The sequence below is a fragment of the Rhynchophorus ferrugineus genome, unplaced genomic scaffold (genome assembly GCF_030347505.1).
Source record: "Rhynchophorus ferrugineus isolate W39M unplaced genomic scaffold, kcgeb_rfMv2 rfM8, whole genome shotgun sequence".
In the NCBI taxonomy this organism is placed as follows: Eukaryota; Metazoa; Arthropoda; class Insecta; order Coleoptera; family Curculionidae; genus Rhynchophorus; species Rhynchophorus ferrugineus.
Window position 1 is genome coordinate 6,294,612 of NW_027472587.1, and position 24,621 is coordinate 6,319,232.

The 24,621-nt window shown below is 31.3% G+C and overlaps 1 protein-coding gene across 13 annotated transcripts in view; it reads right to left on the reverse strand.

The window, feature by feature from the left end:
- Positions 1-24,621, reverse strand: part of Mctp (Multiple C2 domain and transmembrane region protein) — a 134,633-nt gene that overhangs the window by 65,814 nt on the left and 44,198 nt on the right. For 5 of the 13 annotated variants that reach the window (XM_076411695.1, XM_076411699.1, XM_076411700.1 and 2 more), the window contains exon 4: positions 15,484-15,516. The exons of 3 other annotated variants lie outside the window; for them this stretch is intronic. In XM_076411695.1, coding sequence (XP_076267810.1) covers positions 15,484-15,516 — 33 coding nt within the window. Of the gene's footprint in view, positions 1-4,657; positions 4,731-7,230; positions 7,404-7,450; positions 7,467-12,394; positions 12,417-15,483; positions 15,517-24,621 lie in introns of those variants that run through there. 5 more of the 13 variants (XM_076411707.1, XM_076411705.1, XM_076411706.1 and 2 more) reach the window with 4 other exon arrangements.

Sequence of the window (24,621 nt, forward strand, 5' to 3'; positions counted from 1 at the left end):
TATATGTCAGGTGTTTAAATTATTTATCATTTGCTGTATGTTATGCAACTAGCTTGTATGCTAGTCCATCATGCCAGACTTGTTGTATAAACAAAATATAAGCCAAGTACATTGCTAAATAATATTTTAGAGTTCGTAGAAATGTTTAATGTTTTAAAACTTTAATTTTATTCTGTCAAAACCATACACTGAATTGATTATTAAAGGATTCAAACTATCGACTAAGGATTCAAACGAATTCAAGTTCTTAAAATTTAATTAATTTCTTAATTTCTCAAAAAACAAAACAATTTCAATTAATTATATAATATTATATATAATGATAAAAATAATAGATATGATCTTCTAAAAAATGCGAAGGCAATTTAATGAGTTAGCTACTTTTTGAACAATAAATGCATTACTGCTGCATATCTAATATCGACTACAGTGACATTTTGAGCAAAGTGCGTCACTTAGTTTATGTTGACAGCCATTAAGGAAACCAAAGAAAGAATAAAATACTGCTAAATACTATAGGAATTCACAATCAATTTGAGTGATTAAGTAGTACTTTACTGTACCACCATAAATAACGCAAAATGTTCAGGTAGCCCAAATATTATTCACGCCAGAAATCGCCGACAAAATCCATAGAATGATTTTGGACGATCACAGAATGAAAATACGTGAGATGTATCAGATTGTAAACATCTCAACAAGGAAAAAGTGTCGTTTCATCAGAACAACATGCACGAATGCCTATGGTAACCATGGCAAAAATCCATACACTGAGCTCAGTTACATCATTTAGAACATTTTTTTAATTTAGGTCCTACCCACTATTTTCTGTTTCGAAGCCTAAACAAATGGCTGTGTAGTAAGAGATTTGGGTCGATCACTGATCACTGAATCACAGATGTATATTTATATAACAAAATACATTATTTGGAGTGAAGACAAATATACGAAAAACCCTGGACTAGATGTATTGAGATTTAAGGAAATTATATTGAAATAAATCGCTTCTCGAAAAAAAAAACATTTAATTCAATAAGTTACTGACTTGTTAAAGTATCCTCCTACCAAGATAAACAATAAATAAACAGCTGTATATAACACATATGAACTTAGACCTACAGAAGTAGAACATACAGAAGTTAGATATGTTTCTTCCACATTGTTTGACAATAATTTTTACTCCATCATTTTTATAGAAACGAACCACTGACATTCTACATTGAACATCGAGCACTATGTTGTATTAAAAGTGCTACAACCTTATATTTGGGAGTCACTAATTAATATTATGAATTGAGATATTAAAACGCGTTGCTTATAGAACACGAATATGATATATGATCATAATAAGGCGTAAAATTCATCGTTTTGTACATTATGAATTCCGTTAACCGAATAAAAGTATTCACAAGAAGTTTTATTTCAATATTTGCCGAAATTATGGACGGATAAACATTCATCAGCAAACCATTTGAAGTAGTGCAGAGATAATTTTTTTTTATCAAGGTAACATTTCTAATTCTTAAAATACGAGTTCGAATTTAATTTTTTTTTTCACTAAGGACAGCTTAAACACTCATTAATATTCCAAAAAAGGATACCATAAATTACGTCTATTTGCGATTATTAGCGTTTGACGACAATTATTGTATTTTTAAAACAAGTTATCATTAATTTTGTAGAAACTAATAACAGGTACAATATAATTTTTTCTCATTAGAAAAATAAAAAATATCTTACGTCTTTTCTATTATATTGTGTTATAATTTTTTTATTTACGTAAGAAATTATTAAACCTCTACGTAAGAATTATTAATCATGTTCACTAAATTCGTGATGATACAAATAATACAATTTTATTTTTATTCGTGATATTTCATAGTATTTCCTCGACAACATTGAAAATGTAAACCAAGCAATTAATTATGTGAAGAGTACTTATAGTGCTTACAGAGTAATGGCCAATCAAGCGCAGATTAAGCTTCGCAAATTCCATTCTGGTTCTCAAAATATGGATAAAATCATGGAAATGGTTTAGCCGAACCCCACATAATTGGAGCATTGTACAAACAGTTTGAAATAATTTAAAAAAGTCTGAATAGAAAAATACGGTGGATGAGGTCATGGTTGAGGCAAGGTGAGCCAGAATCCAGGAAGACTTTGCTGTGTATTTCGTGAGATCGGAAAATGGAAACCATATAAAAGCTTCTCACCCCCAACAAATATCTTAATTTGAATCTGTACTGTAGAAAATTAGACCGTCTGAAGAAAGTAATCGCTTAGAAGCGGCCAACTTCACAGAAATTATGTTTCAAGACAACGACAAGCCACACTTAACCATGATGACTCGACAAAAGATTTACCAACTTGGTAGGAAGCACCGAGAACCGAACCTAGCAGCAAACGATTACCACCTGGCGAACTATTTTGATTCTGCTGGTAAAAAAAACGCATAAATAGAGGTCTGTGTAGTTGACCAAAATTAATTATTCTAAGTATGCTTAATAAAGATTAATGAAAATTTCTTGTCAAATTTATATATTCTGCACTATGGCAATCTTTCGCAAAAAAAAGTTACTCTATTGTCCAACTTCTAAACTTGCTTGTTGTATTTTTGAGCCTCTTGTTATTGTCCTCCTTCTCCATTCAGCACCGATACCAGCTCATTTGTAATTCGTGTAAGTTTCCTGTGATATTTTATGCTAAGCTAAACTATTTCCTGCTTCACTGTTCTCAAAATGAGATCTAGATACATTTACCTATTTCCCAAGCTTTGATGGATATTGGGCATGTTCTTTAAAGCTTTGCTCTGAAACCTTTCTAATATTTCAATATTGCTCTGACTTACATAGTTGAGTGGCCACCTGCTAAACAATGCACACTATAGAGTTTGCTGTCGAGTTATTTACGCTTAGTCCAGATGTGCTTCTGCCAAGTTAATCTACGATCCAAGTAAAGGGCCAAGTATTTTACATGTTTTTCTTGTAGGATTTTTCGTTATATAATTTTACCGACGAACAGATTTCTCTTCTCATCGTGTAAGTAATATGAGTGGACTTGGTTTGCCTTGCCTTTATTCTACATTAATTAAACCAATTCTCGATATTATACAGATGGCGTTGGAGTTGAAACGAAACAATATTTTAGTCAGAATGAACTGAGAGCAAGGGACCGTCATTAGCGTAGGTCGCAGTCATTGTGCTCTCACTAGTTGGAAGGTCCGCAGTATAAATTAGGTACAATACTAGTTCTAGTACGCTGCCCGGTAGACCACCCGAGCACATATCGTGCAAAGCTGAATATTCATCATTCCACTTAACTATGAGGCTGTTTCGATTGAGGTAGGATGAGAGTCCTACTAGAACTAGCTTGTATGCTAGTCCATCACGCCAGACTTTGTCAAAGACTTGACTTATGTTCAAAAAGGCAGCAAAACAGTACAGTCCATTTTACAGGCATCTACTGAAGATGTCTACAGTGAAATGTACTTATTTGATTGTTCCATGATGCCCTGGGAATCCAAACTGGCACCTGGGGATTATTGTGCTTCTTCGATTTGTTTAGAATTTTTTCAATTAGTTTACCAGTTACTGATTAGAGACTTATAGATCTATACTAGGGCCTATTATATAGTGCTTTAACTAGTTTGGCTACCATTACAGCTTAAGCTTACAACTGAGCTTAAGGCAAGCATTGAATATTTTGACTAGGCTCATTATCCACTTGTAAGCTAGATATTTCTTTTTTCTGTGTTTAATAATTCTGAATAAGTTTTTGGTACATATAGATAACTACCATAGTATAAGTAGTTTTAAGTATTCAAATAGTAATCTAACTTATTAGCTTATCTTTCAAATTTTATCAACTCTAAAACTACAACTTATCTGGAACAACATGAGAGGCATATAAGGCGAAAATAACATGTAATAATTCATTCTTATTTAACAATATGTTCCTTTATTTCCTTTCCTTTCTTTAACAAGACAAGAGATTGACGAAATCAGACTGCAGAAAGGGATGCACAATCCAATCTTCTGCACCACCACGAAGATCTGGCGGGAGGATCATCAAAAATAAAATGCGATGTGTTCATCAAATTGAAAGAGTCTCCACTCTAACCATGAATATACGACAATAATAGTATCAAGCACAGAGTCTCATTATCGTAAATAAAGTTATCAAAACAAAGTCAGTATATAGCAAATGCGCAAGAAGATTAATATCCATGCCTACAAGGAAGCTCCACGGAAAATCAAACATCCTACCACGTGTAACAAAGCAGAATTTTAATTCAAATCAATCAAATCGAACAATGCAATCAGAGGGGTAGGTTCTTACCTGGAATCTAATCCAAACCAAATCTTCAGCATTTTTCTTCATATTTTTATATTTATTTAACTATTTAACTATCATTTTAGAATAATTAATATAAATTATTTGATGTTATAATTTAATTTGAATCGTCTAAATAAACGTTTAAAACCAAATACGTCTTCCTGTGTTAATTTAAACAAATAACAGAGAAACACGCTTGTATTTTTTGACATTTTATATGGTGAATTCCTCTCCTACAATTCAACAACACCTATTATATATTTAATGCCACATAGTAAATTATTTAATTATATAATCTAATTAATTACTATCTAGTACTTACTACATAAAATCTTTAATATTATATATCTCCAATAAAAGCCACAGAACAGAAAAAACATAACGTTAGGTAACACATTAACTAAGATAACACTCTATATCTCTTCAGCCTATTCACAAATGAATAAACAGTTTCCATACTATTGTATTTATGTACACTCATTAACATAATGTCTTCATCTATCATATTGTAGACCATCAAAATTATATATGTAAATTATGCAAATTATCATAATTGAAGATAATCAATTATATTGATTAAAACTGCTTATGGTGGGCGCTTATGCTTAATAAGCGTTTATTAAAAGTATCAGTTAAATTATATCAATTGATGTACCGATTTATAAAAAAAAATCTCCTTACACAGTATAACGGATATATCAAATTTAACTCAATATTACTATTTATGACAATATGAATCTAATTGTATATTATGGCACAAGGCAAGAATATTTTGGCACATTTAAACATATAATACCCAAATAAACCCTATTGTTCCCATCTAGTGGCTTTACCCCCAGAATAGTATGCCTATAAAGCTTTAGCGCTTAATAAATTATGTAAATATGGCGTTTATTATCTTAATAATATTAATGTAATTTATCATGTATAAAGTCAACTCGAATCCATATAAATATACACACTATCAGAGGGTATTACATTTTAAGTCATAAGTAAACTAAATCATTTAATTTTAACAAAATAATAATGGTAATAAAATAAATTAGTTAATCAGTGTTAAAATTAATTGTAGTTTTATTAAATTGTTGGTAAATTTAAATAAAATTTATAAAAACTGTAATTGTATGTAGCCTTGATAATATTTTAAATTTAACAAGTTGTCAAACACTGCTATTGTTTGTTTCTTGTTAGTAATTCAACCAGAACTAATCGTTTGATAACACTGAATATAATAATTTTGATAAGGATGTAAAAGGAAAATGACTCTACATACAACAGTAAAAGAGAGATAATAGATCTGAAAATTCTGCAAAATTATATCATGTTACACCCGTAACCCTGTTTTGGGAGTCTGAATCACTAGAGGGCCAGAGATAACACATTTGTTTTCTTTATATCGACTTGAAATTTTGTAATACATATTAGGTTTTTTTCTATTTTTATGTACTATTTTCAGGAAATTTGTTGTTATGATGTTATTATTCGATATGAGTCTGCTCTAACGCAGAAAAGTATTTTAAAAGTTAACAATGATAAACTTCAGGAACCCTCTTGATGACCTCCTGCATCAAGCTTCTGAACAGGAAGGTTTATTATTTGCATTTCAGACCGAACAGATGATTATGGGCACAAATGTAGAGATCACTGCTTAACCAATATGTAATTTGTAAATATAATTTTAATAGTACGCCTTTGAAAACAAAGTTATATTTGTTTTTATTTCTAATTCGTTTTGAAGGAAATTGAGAAGTTTGCGAACTGAAATTTATCACATGTTTCTCCGCATATGCTTTTGAAACAGAGGAATATGTGCCTTCGATTTTACGCTGATAAGAACCAGAGAGACTAAAAACAAACACCAAAAGACTAAAAACTAAGTCTATATGTGGTAATATTACAAGCAAGAATTGTTTTTTTATAATTTTGCTACCATGTTATATTATGTAAATATCTAGACTTTTATTTTAGGCATTAATTGGCAAAAGAATGTACAAAATCCAGTTTAAAGAAAACTTTCATTCAAATATGATCAATATGATCATATGTCAGCAAATGGTAATCTTTTTAAGATGATTAATTATGTACAACATCCTGGGCAAAGCCAATGTAATAATAATTAGCTGTTGCTTGTTCTGGCGAATGAAAACAAAACGATTGCAAAGAGCAAAAATGAAAACGTTTGTGTGCAGCCATAATATGGATAGGTTCCTATTAAGTACATTTAAAAATTAAAAAAGATTTCATAATCTAAATGATAACATATAATTATTATATTCAGTAAATACAAATATTATATTTATAAGTTTATTTTGGACATATTATTTTTTAATTTATAGTTTTTGCTTTATAATATTTGAGGCAAAAACATGTTTTATACAAATTTTAAGTAGTATTTAAATAACATATTTCATAAAAATTATATCTCTTACTTTCCCCCTGTAATATAAATAATATTTTTAATCCTATTTAACTTCTCCGTGTAGTAAATGAAACCCACTTGGTGCGCCCTCAGGTGGTTTAGACGAATTAAACTAGACTACAATTTTATACATGAGAGATCGCATGTATCTATTCTGTGGTTATATCATATAATAAACAAATATACGTTCAGTCAACAAATAAATTATTGACAAATATTTACAAAAACACTAAGAAACAAATATTAAGAAAAAAGGAAATAGTTAACGAAACAAAGACATTGAAACAAACATGTTAACCAGAACCAACAAGGATCAAGAACCAAATTTATATCTAGTTCTTTTATCCTAAGGATCTGCTGAATTACTCAACAAATAACTAGTAATCATTGTTCTCATCTTAGACATTATTCTTCTCATAATTAGTAACAAATTTGTGATTTTCAATTGATAACTTAACCAACAATATAATACTTACTGTTTTTCACAGACCCACTAAACAAAATCACCATCTTGATTAGCATAAATCGGAAGAAGAGCACGGTAGGGAATTGGATCTTGAATATTGAATGAAAACGGTCATGAAACGTCGCAGCTACGTCTCGATCAGCTGCAGTATGCCTTTAAATAAAAAAAGATTGTGTTGTCCGCAACGAGCAACGACATAAAAATGCCATTAAAACAATTAAATTAATTACCGCTAAGGCGAGCGGCCAGTTCGCTAGTCAATTTATAACTCGAAGCCATCGAGTGGTTTTGTTCAATTAATTTCGAAAAAATAGGCGGAAATTTTGAAGCGCTAGGTTTTTTACAGGGTCACGTTCATTATAGATCTTAATATATCTTATATATTATACACCGACACACATACACACTTAATTGTGAACTAAACAAATTGTTATCGAAAGATAATGACCACAGATACTGTATATTTTGATGACGAGGGTTTAAACTGGCATACTTACTAAATGGTTTAATTGAGTTCAATATTTCAACATAAAACAATAAAAATTAGACTTTTTCTGGTTATAGTTAGCTGGAAATCAAGTTTATCAAACGGTTGCTTTTAAAATGCACAATGTTTTAACAGATTACCCAATAAATCCAAGGCTTGACATATAGATGACGCTATCTGCTGACCTTCCTCAACATGGAAGGCAACATTTCCTGTTGATCCGCCTTACTCGCTACAAGTAATAATAGTAGACAACCGTGAATATCTTACAAACAGCTGCCAATAAAATTGCTGAGTGGACAAGAAGAGAGCCAATAATTTTAAATGCTACGGGGTCTACACGTTTAGATTTCACATAAAAAAGATTACTTGCCGATGTCATTGGATGAAGGGTAATTCCAAACGTAGCAAAATGCGTAGGCATGACTCTGGATGCCAAGCCCAAGCATTTCAAAAGAAAAAAAGAGCATTTTAAAATGAAACCAGCAAAACCTTGTATGGGGCCTAAAAATTGTCTTGGGGCTTATATTACAGTCCGAGTTATCACGCCGCAATAAATTGTTATTATATAAAAAAATTGAAGCCATTATGGGCTTACTATGCAACTATAGGATTTGCACAAAGAAATCCAATATCAATATTATCGAAACTTATTGGAATATTGTATAATTCTAATGAGGTCATCGCAAAGACCCAAAGGGTTAGCAAAGAAATTAAACTTTTTGCAAAAAAAGCATCAATGTTGGACATAAAAACGTCGAAGTACAGCAAGTACTTAACAATAGCGTACCTACTTCACGGTTGAAGAAAGAAAAACCCTTTGAATCAGTATAGTTAAGTTAGTCTGAGAGATATCCATAAAAAGCCAATATATATGCAACTATTTGAGGAGTGTACAACGCTGTTGGGAAACATAGGATTTAAGTGGTGTAAAGATAACCCACCAAGTAGTTTATTGGAACTTCCAGACACTGCTTTTAAAAAAATAAAAATTTTAAAACATATAGCAAAATCAAGGAAAAATTATGGTTACAATTTGTGTATATAGATGAGACATGAATATTTCAGAATGGTACATTGGACCACTCATAGCAAGACGATAATAAATATAGTATAAAGACCACAAAAGTTAATGGAAAAAGGTAAACGTTGGAATAACTATCGATTAGCTTTTGTCAGTCATAACATTTATTAATAATTAAATGCAGACCTATAGTTCATCATGCTGAAAATAGAAATGGTTATATTCCTGGTGCAGAATTAGTGCTTTCCTCAAAGTCCAAGGGTGACTACCATGGAGAAATGAACCAAAAATTGTTTTTGCAGTATCTTGAAAATCAATCAATAAGGAATAGTTTAAAGTACATAAAATAAATTTCGAAGAAACCATGTTAAAGAATGAGCTACTTTAAATTGTTACTGAATTTAATTGCAATGTATGTAATTTACTTTTTTAAAAATAAGCCTGAGAAAAGTTACATAGTAGATCAGATTGCTGAACGTTATGGCCACAGAGTATTACGTCTTCCTCCATGTCACTGCATATTTAATCTGATTGAGTTGATATGGGGCATTACACAGAATTATTACAATGGACATTCAGGTCGAAGAGGATATTCAAACCAGATCTGTCTGGATTTATGAAAAGAGGCATTGTTGAAAATAACACCTTCGGTTTGGATGAGCTTGATCAGACATATTGAAGAAGAAATTGACAAATGGTAGAATCGTGAGCAATTTTTTTATAGATTAAAATTAATGATCTATTTCTTCAGCTGTCTCATAAATCCCTGTAGTATATTCAAAACCGTGAACATAGATGATTTAGGAATATCTGAAAAAATAGTATTCAAAATAAAGAGGATGTTATAAAAGAGGCTGCTAGATTTCCATTATCTTTTATCTTGGGAAAAGGTCTAGTGTAGATCTGAAAAGAAGAAATGAAAATAGTTTGGAGAGAGAGAAGGTATTTGTATTTTCTTCCACATTTTAGTCAAATAATTGAGTAAATTGAGTTGTCGTTAACATCGCAGAGTGTAGTAGCGAACAGCCATCATAAAAATAATTGATATAGTAATGATATTATGCATTAACTGAGAGCTAGATGCATTCTTCCCAATATAGTTAATTCCATAGAAGAAAAACACATATTAATAATTGGGCTTCTTAAAGGAGAGTATTTTGATGAATAAAGTTGAATTTTGTCCACCAGTTGTTTTGTAATTGGATCAGAATATATTTCATAGAGAATTACAATAACATTTGTATTCACCTGTACAAAGCTGCATTCAGATCAAACTATTCGAAGAAGCTGTTGCAGGGACCAAGTTCTGTTGAAAACTCAACAATTAATTCTATTAATATATGATGATCAATATACTGTTTATAACCAAGCAGTTGAAGACATATAAATGCTTCAACTAATTTTGTGTTTCTAAATAATATATAGACTAAATATATAGATTGAAACAAGGAAAGCGGTCAAATGAATTAGTAACGTCACCAATACATCGGCACCTTCCGCTTTCAAGCCGAATAATCCATTCATAAAATAAATACGTTTTATTTAATGGTCGACACTTTTGATATAACCTTTCGAACTATCGTGACTGTAAACTTCTAGACCAATTTATATCCGGCACAGAAATGCCATGATTTAAATCGTACTAAATTCGCTAAAATGCCTGCCTAATCCAGGATTCCGCCGAGAATCAACGAAAAGGGTAAAATATCGAAAATTTACATATAGTTTAGATTCAGCTCTTTCCCCACTATCAAGTCGAGAAAGGAATTATGAACGATTTCTTTCGCCAATTATAATATTTTTTTCTTCTTTTCATATATATAATTTGTATTTTGGAAACATTATATAAATAATAACATAGTTAAAATTATATAGAGGGGATGTATTATGTAAAGTAGACGGGAAAATCTTGATGTTGTTTGTACTGTAAATATTCTAAATAATTTTGGTGCTTACATACGATGATTGTCTAACATTCATGACTAAGGTTCTCAATAAGAGAATCAACGAAAAGGGTAAAATATCGAAAATTTACATATAGTTTAGATTCAGCCCTTTCCCCACTATCAAGTCAAGAAAGGAATTATGAACGATTTCTTTCGCCAATTATAATATTTTTTTCTTCTTTTCATATATATAATTTGTATTTTGGAAACATTATATAAATAATAACATAATTAAAATTAAATAGAGGGGATGAGGGGATGTATTATGTAAAGTAGACGGGAAAAGCTTGATGTTGTTTGTACTGTAAACATTCTAAATAATTTTGGTGCTTACATACGATGATTGTCTAACATTCATGACTAAGGTTCTCAATAAGAGAATCAACGAAAATGGTAAAATATCGAAAATTTACATATAGTTTAGATTCAGCCCTTTCCCCACTATCAAGTCAAGAAAGGAATTATGAACGATTTCTTTCGCCAATTATAATATTTTTTTCTTCTTTTCATATATATAATTTATATTTTGGAAACATTATATAAATAATAACATAGTTAAAACTAAATAGTGGGGATGTATTATGTAAAGTAGACGGGAAAAGCTTGATGTTGTTTGTACTGTAAATATGCTAAATAATTTTGGTGCTTACATACGATGATTGTCTAACATTCATGACTAAGGTTCTCAATAAGAGAATCAACGAAAAGGGTAAAATATCGAAAATTTATATATAGTTCAGATTCAGCCCTTTACCCACTATCAAGTCAAGAAAGGAATTATGAACGATTTCTTTCGCCAATTATAATATTTTTTTCTTCTTTTCATATATATAATTTGTATTTTGGAAACATTATATAAATAATAACATAGTTAAAATTAAATAGAGGGGATGTATTATGTAAAGTAGACGGGAAATGCTTGGTGTTGTTTGTACTGTAAATATTCTAAATAATTTTGGTGCTTACATACGATGATTGTCTAACATTCATGACTAAGGTTCTCAATAAGAGAATCAACGAAAAGGGTAAAATATCGAAAATGTATATATAGTTTAGATTCAGCCCTTTCCCCACTATCAAGTCAAGAAAGGAATTATGAACGATTTCTTTAGCCAATTATAATATTTTTTACTTGTTTACATATATATAATTTGTATTTTGGAAACATTTTGTAAATAATAACATAGTTAAAATTAAATAGAGGGGATGTATTATGTAAAGTAAACGGGAAAAGCTTGATGTTGTCTGTACTGTAAATATTCTAAATAATTTTGGTGCTTACATACGATGATTATCTAACATTTATGACTAAGGTTCTCAATAAATTTGTGAAACACTATCTATTCGTAAATTATAAAACTAAAACTTCTACTCCATATCTTCTCCATATCTCATCTCTCGTAATCAATAATCAAAATATCATAAATAAAGCTCAATTAATTTGATGTTGAGAAGATGCAGAAGGCTGTCTTCAGGTATAGCGGGTGCCACATTCTCTACTAATGGAACAAAAATACATTTGTGAGTCAAATATATGATAGAGAGATATATGAATACAAATATGGCCAATCGGAAAACAAAAGATCGACAAAATCAGAAATCTGACGCTCGAAACAATTTCGCATATATTTTGATGTTACAATTGGTTCCTTGCTTAAAAGTTCCAACGACTGAATATGAAAATTCTAATGGTATATCTACGAAGCGCCATACTTACCTGTCATGGCACCTCATGACTTCTTTCCATAGACGAAGTGTAAGGAATTATCACTTCGAAGAATGTACCTTAAATAGATTGAGACTATAAAAGAAAATTCCCTAAAGAATTGAGGTCACATTTTTGTGACAAAATCTCCCTTGAAAGCGACAAAATTAATTTTAACGACTTTCATAGAGTGTTTATATAAAGTATGGTATAATATACAGCTTCTAAATTTACAGGTAATGCTCGTAAAAATTGTATGAGTGTGTTGTAAAAATTGTATGAGTGTACTGTAGAAAGACGCTAAATAACACAACAGTATTGATAGCAACTATCAATTTTAAAAAATATTATAAAAATGTTATTATTATTAAATGAAATTGTCCATATTATTTTCTGACCCACATGCTTATCTCGCCGAATTTTCCATTGTTTATGAACAGGTGCTTTATATCTCTTAAAAATATGACAAATTAGAATATTATGATAATGAAAATCATGTATATATTTTTGAATATAGATATGTATGTAAATTGGGTCCAACGAACTTGATGGTCTCATTACGGAAAAACGAATTTTAAACGATCACAACAATTTAGACTCAACAAGGCAATTTTGCGGAAGTTATGGAAGAAGCTGTGAAGATATATAGTCATGTCAATAAAACAGCCAACGCACATCATCAAAATGTATGACGTCAGCGGCAATTTATGTTGCCGCATAAACTTAGAACTTTGGTTTACAACAATGTGCCAATTATTAACCTCCAATTATTATCACTAATATTTCCGACAATTCTGCAGACATTTGACTACCTAACAGCACTACAACAGTGTTGACCAGTGTCAACACGAATCGAATTTGATAGACTGATTCGGTTAAATGTTCCGACGTATCAGACATAATTCTGTCTCTTTTTAACTAACGTAAAATGAGAAGAACAAATCCGCTCCGTGATTAAAAAGAAGTTTACTTTTTTACAGTCTGCATTTGGCGGTATATTCGACGTAATTTATGACGTGCAAATGACGTGACTTTTATTATTATAAGGGCGATTAATGGTTTTGTCTAGGCATCACGTATCTAAATAGTGAGAAACATATTCATGATGACATAGTAAAATAAACTGCTCAGAGCATTTTAAAAACAAAATAGTGATGTATCTGGCATCGAAGCAAAAAATCTAGTACAAGACTGAAAACATAAATGTATGAAGAGTCGGAATTGAAAAAAAAAGAAAATATTGAAATAAAAATGATATCAAGTGATCCTGCAACGTGGCGGCATGAAACCCATGAAAATCTACATGAAAATGAGTAAATAGAACGACCAATCAGGTCTACCTCCTGTTCCTGTCAATGACTAATGGAGTACAATAACTTCTTACGAAGAGTTACATGAATTTGTTTAACATAAAATTCATATATCGCCTAACAATTATGAATAACATAGGTCTGCAAAACAAATTCTAAGGGTTGTTTAGGTTTTATGATGTAATCTTTATCTTTTTGAGTGTGCTTTCGAATCCTAAAATAACTTATCTTTTTGTCTCTCTTCGTTTGCTTGTTTCTTGACAATTTGGGTAAATATGTTCACTAGCACAAACTAAAACCTCTTTGTACAATTTCTGACTGTCCGAAGCGTCCAACAGTACTTTGATATTATTGAGATGCTCCATATTCCTTGGTATCTTCTCTCCATCTCCTTAAAATCCTAATAAATCGTTTACCATGGTCTTCGCTCAAATCTCCCAAATTTTTGGGAACACAGTCAAAGTGAAAATAAAGAAAACGTACTTTTAGACTAATCAGGCAACCAAAAGCTTGAAATTCTTTTGATGACTTCTTTATAGTTAGGGTCTTTATAAATATAAATGTCTTAAATGACTTCCTTAAAAGCATCAATCCACCCTTCTTTCTGAGGATGATGGTAATTAATTGTGGGTCAATTATAATCTCCATTTTTGGAGATTATAATAGCCTTTACAGCCTTTACAAAATACTTCACCCATCCCAACTTTATGTGTGACGATGGTAAAATATGTTTATGTGGAGGTATCAGTGCTTCTCGGACGACGTTTTTTTCACCAAGAAAACAAGGAAATTTGTTAAACTCAGCTTATTCGAGCGAGTTCGAGCAACATGCAAAAAATATTAAAATCGCCGCACACCTACCAACCACGGATTTCTTATTTAAATTTACATAGAACAAATTCCAAGTTCTTGTAGATTTCTTTGAGATTTGATGAATCGCCGCTGATAATCTAGATACAGCATATATTTACAGCAAGAATACAAGCACTACATATATATACATATCCTAGGGTAATGAAATAATTTTAACAGTTCTATAACAGACGACATAACTTAAATTATATTACATATTTTTATTAAATTCTTTTTATTTGTTCTTTTAATGAAATATAAACACCATATTTTCTGTCGGCTTCCGAAGTTGTCAAATAACGGACCAACAAAACAAAAGCTATTACGTCCTGCTGGACATACGGCAAACATATTCCACTGATAAAAACATGAAGTTACAGAAGCTCAAACTAAAAGAAATAATTAAAAGGGACCATCAATGGTAACTGACTCGCTTTAATAAATCATTAAAGGGACATTAAGAGTCATTATGCAAACATTTTGCTATTTGCTCCTTACCCCCTGTGTCTCTCTTACTCGCTTAGTGGAAATTTGGTTCCACAAAAAAAAGGTTTGTTTGAAACTGTGAAAAAAGTTACAGGGCAAAAAATGCTAATTATAGAGAATAAACCGAAAGTTAAAACAAGCTTATTTTTTAATCTATTATCAATATAAAAAGATTGCTTCAGAGAGGGCAGAATAAAGAATTAATTAACAGATCGAAATGCAAATTTGGTTATGTATTGTTACCAAACAGAGTTTTGCGAACTTATTTAACCACCTATGAGATCTGTAAAGTTAAAAGCTTTTTAAACATTTACTTTGAACTTACATTTACACTATTGTGTAAAAAAATACGAAAAACAACTAGACAGAACTAAAATACAGTAAGCTATAAATAAAACATGGCAATATAGACTGCATGCAAAAGCACAAACTGAAAAGGAAAGGAAAACTCGCCTTTGTGGCTGTATATCCTTCGTCGTAGGCTTGCTAAAAATAAAAATAAAGTTACGTTAAGAATTAGGTTCAGTTGTTGAAGGGTGGGGAGAAAGCCCGACAAGTCAATTAAATAAAAACAGGAATGCACACGCTGGCAGCAAATTAGTGATGAAAAACAATTAACTGAATAAAGCGGAATTCGTAAAATGTATCTAAGAGAGGCAAATAATTAGTTGGACAAGAATAAATAAGTTTTCAGAATGAAATTAAGAAACTGTATGTTGTTTCATTAATATAAATAATATTGACAAAATTTATTAAATACATGGGACGGACAAAATAATTTGAACACCTGATGTATACACGATATTTATTTTTTAAAGAGATTTTGGGCCATTATTTGCTTTCAAACTGCTGATATTCTTCGCGGAATAGATTGGAAAAGTCTCTGATGGATGTTTGCAATGGAATTTTGTCCTATTTTTGTACCAAAACATCTGCCGGTGTTGAAGATGGATCTATCCCTCATTCTCTGCTGTAAAACTTCCCATAACGGTTCAGTTATGCTGAGGTTAGGTGATGGTATGGTGGCCAGGACAGACATTTGATGATAATCTGATGCAACTCAAACTAAGAAAGAATCTTTGTTGCGATGTGCTATAGTAAGAACTTTATCATTACGGATTTCGAGATATTCATTCGCAGTAGTTCGGTTAGTAATGAACGAGAGGACCTACTAAATACCACGATATTGCCCATGAAATCATAACAGAACATCCACAACGGATTATAGACTTTTTTTAGGGTTCTCTATATTTACAGTAAGTGGCCAAATTATTAGGTACAGTACTCGTATTTATGTAATTTATAGTTTAATATGTTTGTTTAAATTAATGACGTTGTTTATAGCATTATTTTATTTTAAGTAGGTCTTAAGTTAGTACTTACTGGTATCATTATTATTGTTTTTGTGTCTGTTAAAATGCACGCTTTGCAGTATTGTTCTTGTATTGTCTAGATATTATAATTTAGTTATTTTTAACCGACTTTTGTGTCTAAAACAGTCAAATTGTAAGTTATATTCCGTACAATAATACCTTTTTTAGGTTTCGTCTATGAATTTACATTTTATTAAAGGTTCGACGCGATTACCCCAAATTTTCAACTTTTCAGTATGGGTAAGGCTTTGGACACGTCTTCAAGGAAATGTAGAGAGATGCAAATGTCGTTATTACAATCCACACTCCCATAGAGAGAAAGCAGTTATTACTGGAGTTTAGAAGTATATCGTCAATTGAAATAAACTTAATAATTAAAAGCTTCTTGACGTAAATTATCGTATTGGCAAATCTGAGATAAAAAGAAATACCACATTTTGTACCAATGAAAAAATCAGAAATATCTGCCTCGAAAACCGTGGAAAGAACGTTGCTCATTTGATTACCGTAATAAAATTACCCACGAGGGTGTAAAGATATCGGAGAGGACAAAGTGGAGGCGATTGGTTGAAGAGAATCTAAGAGGTTTTCCAAAAAACCACGTTTAACCGACAGCATGAAAAAGAAATGTCTCCAATGGGCTAGACGACATAGAAATATGACTGTTGCATACTGAAGTCGAGTAAGTACAATTTTTTGAGCAATAAAACTAGTCAACAACGATTTTTTAGTTTTAATTCTATTAATATACAGGTGTGATCTTCCGACTAATAAACCTTCCAAACTTTGATACACAAAAGTTCTTTTGTAAGACGACGCCTTGGCGAACAATTCCATGCCGCTTGCCTTTTAGAGAGGATTAAACGCCCGGTTAGTGTCTAATAGTAGGGTCTGTTATTGGGGCATGGGACGCCTATATATTGTAGAGGGGATAATGAAACAAGACCAATACAAACCAGCACAAGAAACCCGGTTACTAACACAGATCAACGAATGGTTGCCTTACGATGATAACTAAATTTTTATGCATGATGATCCCAAAGATTACAGTTACAAATAAAAAATATATGAGATACCCCCAACTATAAATTTATTGCAGAAATCCAATTCAACTAGAAAATAAATTATTCTCAATATTGTCCCTAATAAATTGGCCACATACTGTATATATATAGATTATAGGTTTATACCTGACTATTTGTCAGGAAATGATTCACAGGATCATAACTCAATGCTTCTAATCATCCAGTATACTGGTTTTATTACCACTTTTTTCGCGGCTTAACATTAACTTTCGTTATAAAGGATTTTGCAATCTCAGCTCTAAAATAAAAGTTAGTTTTCTGAAGCTTCCGCCGTAGTGGTTTTGTCCAATGCCACTTTTGACATGGTGTTCGTTGGCCTCCGCCATTTATTCTAGAATTTCGCCCACTATTCCTCTTCGCAGATGATGTTTCACCATGTTCTGCGAGTGCCTTCGTTAACATGGATGCTTTTGCGTAGACTCAGCATGTAAACTGAACAATGCATACGCATCTCATTATTTACACGAAATTTTTTAAAACTGAATTAAGAATTTTACACAAGCAGTGTTGCCAAAATGCAACGAGATGTGCTATATTGCGTGGTGTTCAAATTATTTTGTCTGTTCCCTTTATACCAAAGATGTTACGCAGTTTGCACACTTTAGCCAGTTAAAGACCTTATAAACAATTAATTTTTTGTATACTTATCATAAAAAATGTACTAATGAACTGGAATTTAACGAAACAAAAATCCAATTTATTTTTTTAAACTCTACTTATTCAGAAATATTTCAAAAATTGTTAGTATATCAACTAGTACTTAAACAAAATTTTAAAACTACCTGCTGGTTCTAGATACGTATTTTATAATGTTAATACATATACAGTGCAATCCCAATAATCTAGCATTTATATATATATATATATATATATATATATATATATATATATATATATATATGTATATATATAGTATACCTAAGTTCCGGATACTGAAATATCAACAACATCCTATTGGCATTCCGATCAAGAGAGAAAAGGAACTATTTTTCAAGTAAGTCCCCCGGGAGACTCAATTTGTTTGAAGGAACGTCAGAATTGTTCGTAGCTCCACTAGCGAACTAACTATATAAATGCTGACTAGTGAGGAATAACAACCTATGAATCAAAAAACCATCAAACTGACAAAACTGTTTTATCGAAAAAGTAGTTTAGCTCATATTTTATATATTAAGGTTCTTTATCGTGTAACATATTCATAATCTTTTCTAATATGTAGTCGAAGAAAAAAATGTTTAAATAAACGCCGTATTACCGAAATTAAGCGTTAGTATTACCATTAACTATTCGGAGTTTTTTCTTCAATAGAATGAAGTGTGGATAATACATTAGGAACCAATATACCACCAGATCAGTCTGATCAATCCGTCAAAATCACATCGCAAGATCTATCTATGATCTTGACTAGTGTACACAACTGAATTCTAATATTTCATGCCGTTAAGGAAGACATATTATGACGTGTTCCTATTATTTATGAAATAGCTTTGTCGATTTTGATTAATTTTATTTTAATTCGACTTTTTTTTAGTTCAGGTGGCAACTTTATTGATAGCAGATTGGAGTTTTCAAGTTGAGTCATCTCTGTCACTACCAATATTTCTAAACCATCAGCAAGGGTGACAATTGTGCTACGTAATATTGTGGGAAGACCACAAGTAAAGAAGGTAGAGCATATATCTTCAAAGTTCCCTACGGCAGACCAACCTTTATCAATTAAGATTTTAAGAGCAAGTTGAAATACTTATGAATATGTGGCTTTATTTTATATAGAAGACTTGTACGCCATACTCTGTCAAAGTTTGTGCAACATCAAGAGATTGCATTAATTCCATGTAATTGGTTAATTGTTGAGTGAACATTTCTGAAACCATAGAGATGAAATGGTATGAGCTTTTCTTGCCTGAGAATAGATTTGGGGCGTTATAGAATCAGTTTCTCAAAGGCTTAAGAAATAGCTGACAATAATGAAATACGGCTGAATTTACCATCTTTTGGTGTCATTATAACTTCAGAAGTTTTCCATGGGATTGGAACATACCATTAAACAATTTGGTAAATTTAGGCAAGGACTTTAATTAACTTCTTATAATCACCAGTAGTATATTAATATATTTCTTTGTGCTCTAACCGTGTCTACTTTTATGGCAACAAAATCTAATTCATGAGAAGCATAGCTTTTTGTTTGAATCTGAAGAAAAGTGCAGCAAATAGACACCGAGTGTGTGAAACAAGTGTGCGAAGCTAATGTTCCAAAATAGGCTATTTTCACATCAGTGAAATGAGACGTAAAAGAAAACGGCAATGTTTTGACCTCTCACTGAGATTGAGCTGTTGTTGAATCAAGCTGCATGCCAAAATTCGAAAAGAGCTCACTGCAACCTTATGCGCATTCAAATAGCGTGCCACACCAAAATTTATAATGAATGCTGGATTCAGCAAGATAACTTGAAATACAAAATGAATAAAACTGGGCGATATAGCTCAGATACCGTTAATATAAGATACTTTAGAGGAGTTTCAGCAGCATCCTATCCTACCCACCATATTCGCCAGACATTGCTCCATGCGACTACTAATTATCTCATCCTCATCATAGCCAATTAGTCCTTCGACATCCGAAAAATATAACAAGATTTTCTATTCTTCGGTCGATTCTTGTATCTCTACAAAAAACGTTACAAAAGTTAAAGAAAATACTTGAATACAAATTTTAAAGAAAATACTAGAATAAATTTCAGTGTTCCAATTCTCCTGAATAAAATTACCAAAATCAAAAGCGTATTTGTACACTCTGAACTATCTATTGAGTACTAAATCGTATAAGCTGCACCTATGCAAGAATCCTGACACTGAAATTACAAATTTTACTCGCTATTCTACAGGACAATAGCAGGATTTAACGCCCCAATAAATTGTACTAATGTCGTATTTTATTCAATTTAAAATCTATCGATTGTTCCTTTATAGGTAAAAAGAGCAGCATTCGTTCTAATTAGAAATATATATGAACTATTGGCTGTATTGTAGCCATGTTTATTAACTAAACCGTTTCGCCGACGTTTCGCAATGGTTACAGATTGCATCTTCAGGGTGGAAGATCTGATGCTAAGTCTCATTATCATCCTAATCATATTATATTATTTAAGTAAGTTATGTCTAATTAATCAACCAACAAGGACAGTACTTTATCATGGTCCGTTGAGTAATTTAAAAACTAAATAGGGTTGGTCTTATAGTCTTTGTTTTTATTCAGATTGCTTTGGTATCCCTCTCAAAACCTTCTCGATATGTTCCCTCAAAACAGTCTTGTGGAGTGGTTAAAACCTCGTTAAACTAAATTGTGTCGCTAGTATTCCTAGTGCTAATATCAGTCAGAAATATCTATACTGTGTCTCCATAACACACACAGCGTTAATATTCTTTTATCCGTTCACTTATCATCCTTCCAATGTCTCCCTCTCGCTCTCACACACATTACGGGGACCACAAGATACTTAAGAAAAGATACATTTAGGGAGGACCTTTAGGGCATCTATTTCCATCTTATTTGATTTTTCCTGTTAATTTTAGCTCATTTGGACGTATAATTTTTGGAATGGGCGATGGTGACGATGTATACCGTCTGTATATGTGATTTTTCCATAAACTTAATTCCAAGTTGGTAAGCCATTGTTCCTTTTGTAATAAGAAAGGAATCTTGAATGTTGCGAGTGTCAATCAAATAAAACATGAGCTACTTGAATTGATCTATTCCAGGATTCCAAGTGAAAAACTTATGAAGAAGTGCTTCTATTGAGGTGCTGGCAACGAGGTGTTCATAAAACTTTTCCTAGAACTAGAATGGAATGAGAGAGCTTAACCCCATACTATAAGAATATCTTGGTAAAAAGGACAACTACGTAAATACAAATATGAGTATCCCCTGGACTGGTACGAATAATCGGTATCTTGTTTATAAAGTGAACAGAGTTTTTAACTTGATACACACTGATACCTGTCAGATTTTGGATCTTTCTAAGAACACAGCGAAAAAGGATTGAAGATTTATACAATTTTGAAAATCCATATAGGGTGAGTGGTAATGAATCTTGTATGATCATGTCAACTTCATTAATTTTTGCTGTTTTTAAGCTCAATATGAAGGAAAAATATTTGCTTAGTAGATCTAGCTGCGTATTTCATAGTTCATTGAAAACTGCAAACTTAAAATAACGAATGTCTATAGATCATGTGATATTTTAGAAATAATCTCCTAGAGGCACTAAACTTTTATAAAAAAAAACTATACCATTTTCCATGAAAAAGAAGACTAGATTAGACTAACTTACTTAACTTACTTTAAGAAGAGACTAATTTACATATACTAGCAAGTTAGAATTAAATATATCACAAAAGTTCCTGCAGTAGATCGCTAACTTGATATGCATAATGAATATCTATTAGCATTAGTAGATGTTACAAAGGAATAATATAATAAGAACAATAAGGGCCCTAAGTTAAATAAAAAAAAGATTTTATAATTAATCTATTATATATATATATAATTAAAGAATTAAACAAATTGACATTACTTTATATAATATAATATAAATAATATAAAATGATATAATGATAAAGACAAAATAATATAAAATGATATAAGACATTCCTTTTATTATTCAAGTCAGTTTGATATATTTAAAAATTGCTGCAGATTTCGTTAGATGATATTATCTGGAGCACACTGTATACGTATATTATGTTACGTATGTAAGTTTGCGGATAGTCAACGCAAAGTTCCGATAATAGATATACGAAAACGAGTTTACAAGTAAAAAATTACTTTATTTTGCTTTAATATCTGTACACTTATTTCAAACAACTAATGATCCTATTACTATCATGGTTTTACGGTTGGTTTGCGTATAATAATAACGTAGATCATGATCCACAAACTTATTAAGCAACCTGGTACAACAAAATATATATAACATATAAATCAAACATTATAATCGGATGATATATGTTCCTAGAAATAAAACAAATTTTTCTTCATTCCAGTTCATGATGTACAAACGCTTTAGATCTAAATCATCCTCTGCTTCTGTATTATATTGCTATTATATATTGTAGGTATTATATTGCTTACAATAAAGCATGAAAAAGATCTGCGAACAAACTAAGTGTTCTTAGAAAACTTATTCATTTTTGTCCATTTTCTCTTCGAAATATGTTTGCGGGATTACGGGTTATATTATTAAGTATGTAACTCGCCTGATTTTGCGTAAATCCTATTCTTAAGGCTCGCTATAAAAACGAATTTTATATCAAAATTAAACGAGACCATTAATAATGAATGTTTATACCTAAAAGGATTACGTCTTTGAGGATATTGTACCCCAAAATATTAAATTATTTTAATTGAAAGATACAGTATTTCTCTGGAATCTAGGATTATTCGGTAAAATATAACGTGTAGTTGAAGCTCCTGTTTACGAAAGACGAAGAACTTAAACTATTTGTTTCGAAGATGTATAAGATATTTAGAGGTTAAGTTTAATTTATTTTTTTAGTGCATCAATTATTAATTTATTATTATTTATTTAGTAGTTTCGGTTTATTCTAATTGATGGTTCTAAGAATATGTATCACTAACAACACGCTATTCTATATTTTATTTGAAAGGTCATAGAACACTCTGGATGTAAAGCTATAGTATTTCCAATTAAATAGCCTCCACGTCAGAGATGGCGTCGAATATAATATCAAATTCAATTTTTAACAATGTAAAATTCGTTTTAACCTCGTTTTCCCTCTCATTTTAACCTAGTCAAAAAGAGATAGGATGCTGAAAGATCCCTGTTGTCAAATTTGTACAAAATTTTCAAAATATTAGTAATAATAGCAGATGTTACAAATCGGCAAACGTTGTAAACCAAAATTCAAAGTTAATGTGGCAACATTGTAACGTGTTGACGTCACAATTTTCGATGACGTGCAGTGGCTATTTTATTGGATAAACTATGACGTCATTCGTATTCTCGGTCACAGGTTATTTCGATTTGAAAGCGGACATTCCTAGAAATCATTTTCGTAATATTCTATTTTCTTTCCTTCTGGAAAAGGAAAAATACCACGCAGACTCACCGAAAATTATGTGACCTTTATGAGGATTACTAAGATTATAGCAACGTCAGTGGTAGAATTGGTTTTCATTATGTTTGTAATGAAAGTTTCAATGTTAAAGATTAACATTACCCTGGCCGACCAATCGTTAAAAATATCTACAAAATAATTTATAATATCAAGGTAGCACTACATATTTCATCTTACGATGTATATCGCTACCATTTACACAAGATTCGATTCAACAAGAAACTCAATACTTAAATTCACAGTTAAGAGTAAAAATGTAATTAAGAGAGATCTCGCTGTTACTGAATAACCACAGCAACGATGTCCAACCTATTTAAAAAAGTGCATGAGGTACGATAATAAGGTGCGAAAAATGTCGTGGACAAATCTTGCATTAGCTCTAAAAAGTGATGCTGAGTGTAAAAGAAATTTTTGATCATTAACGGATCAACCTTGGCCAAACCATGTATTCGACTCTCCATTGTCAACAACTAACAACAAATTAGAAAAACCTAAACAGCGAGTTCTTTCACATACATTCAAGTCTTACTGATATCGTCAGCAGTATGCAATAAAGGCAAATTCAAGTTAGCCTTGTTTTGTGAATCGTGGGTGCTAACAAATTAATAAAATGTGTCCGAAGTCAGTTTCACTAGGGAGCTATCGAAGAAGGTCTCCAATATTGGCAAAAGAACACAATTTATTAACATTTGTGGTCCCTCCAGTCTGATCGAGATGTAATAAAAAGAGAGAAAAAATATTATACATTTTAACGACTCCGAACCGGATTAGTACTGCAGAAAAATATTTAATCCCAACCTCTCTTGCTTCAGAAATTTTATAAATTCTGAGTGGTGGAATAAAGATTTACCAGAAAAATCGTAAAAGGTTATCAATCAAAACGGTACATATATCAATGACTAATATTAGAAATTTATTTTCATAAATTCGTTTTGGAAAACACGAAATAAAAGAAATTACGTACTTCTCAACCCATTGTTAAATATAATTAGTTG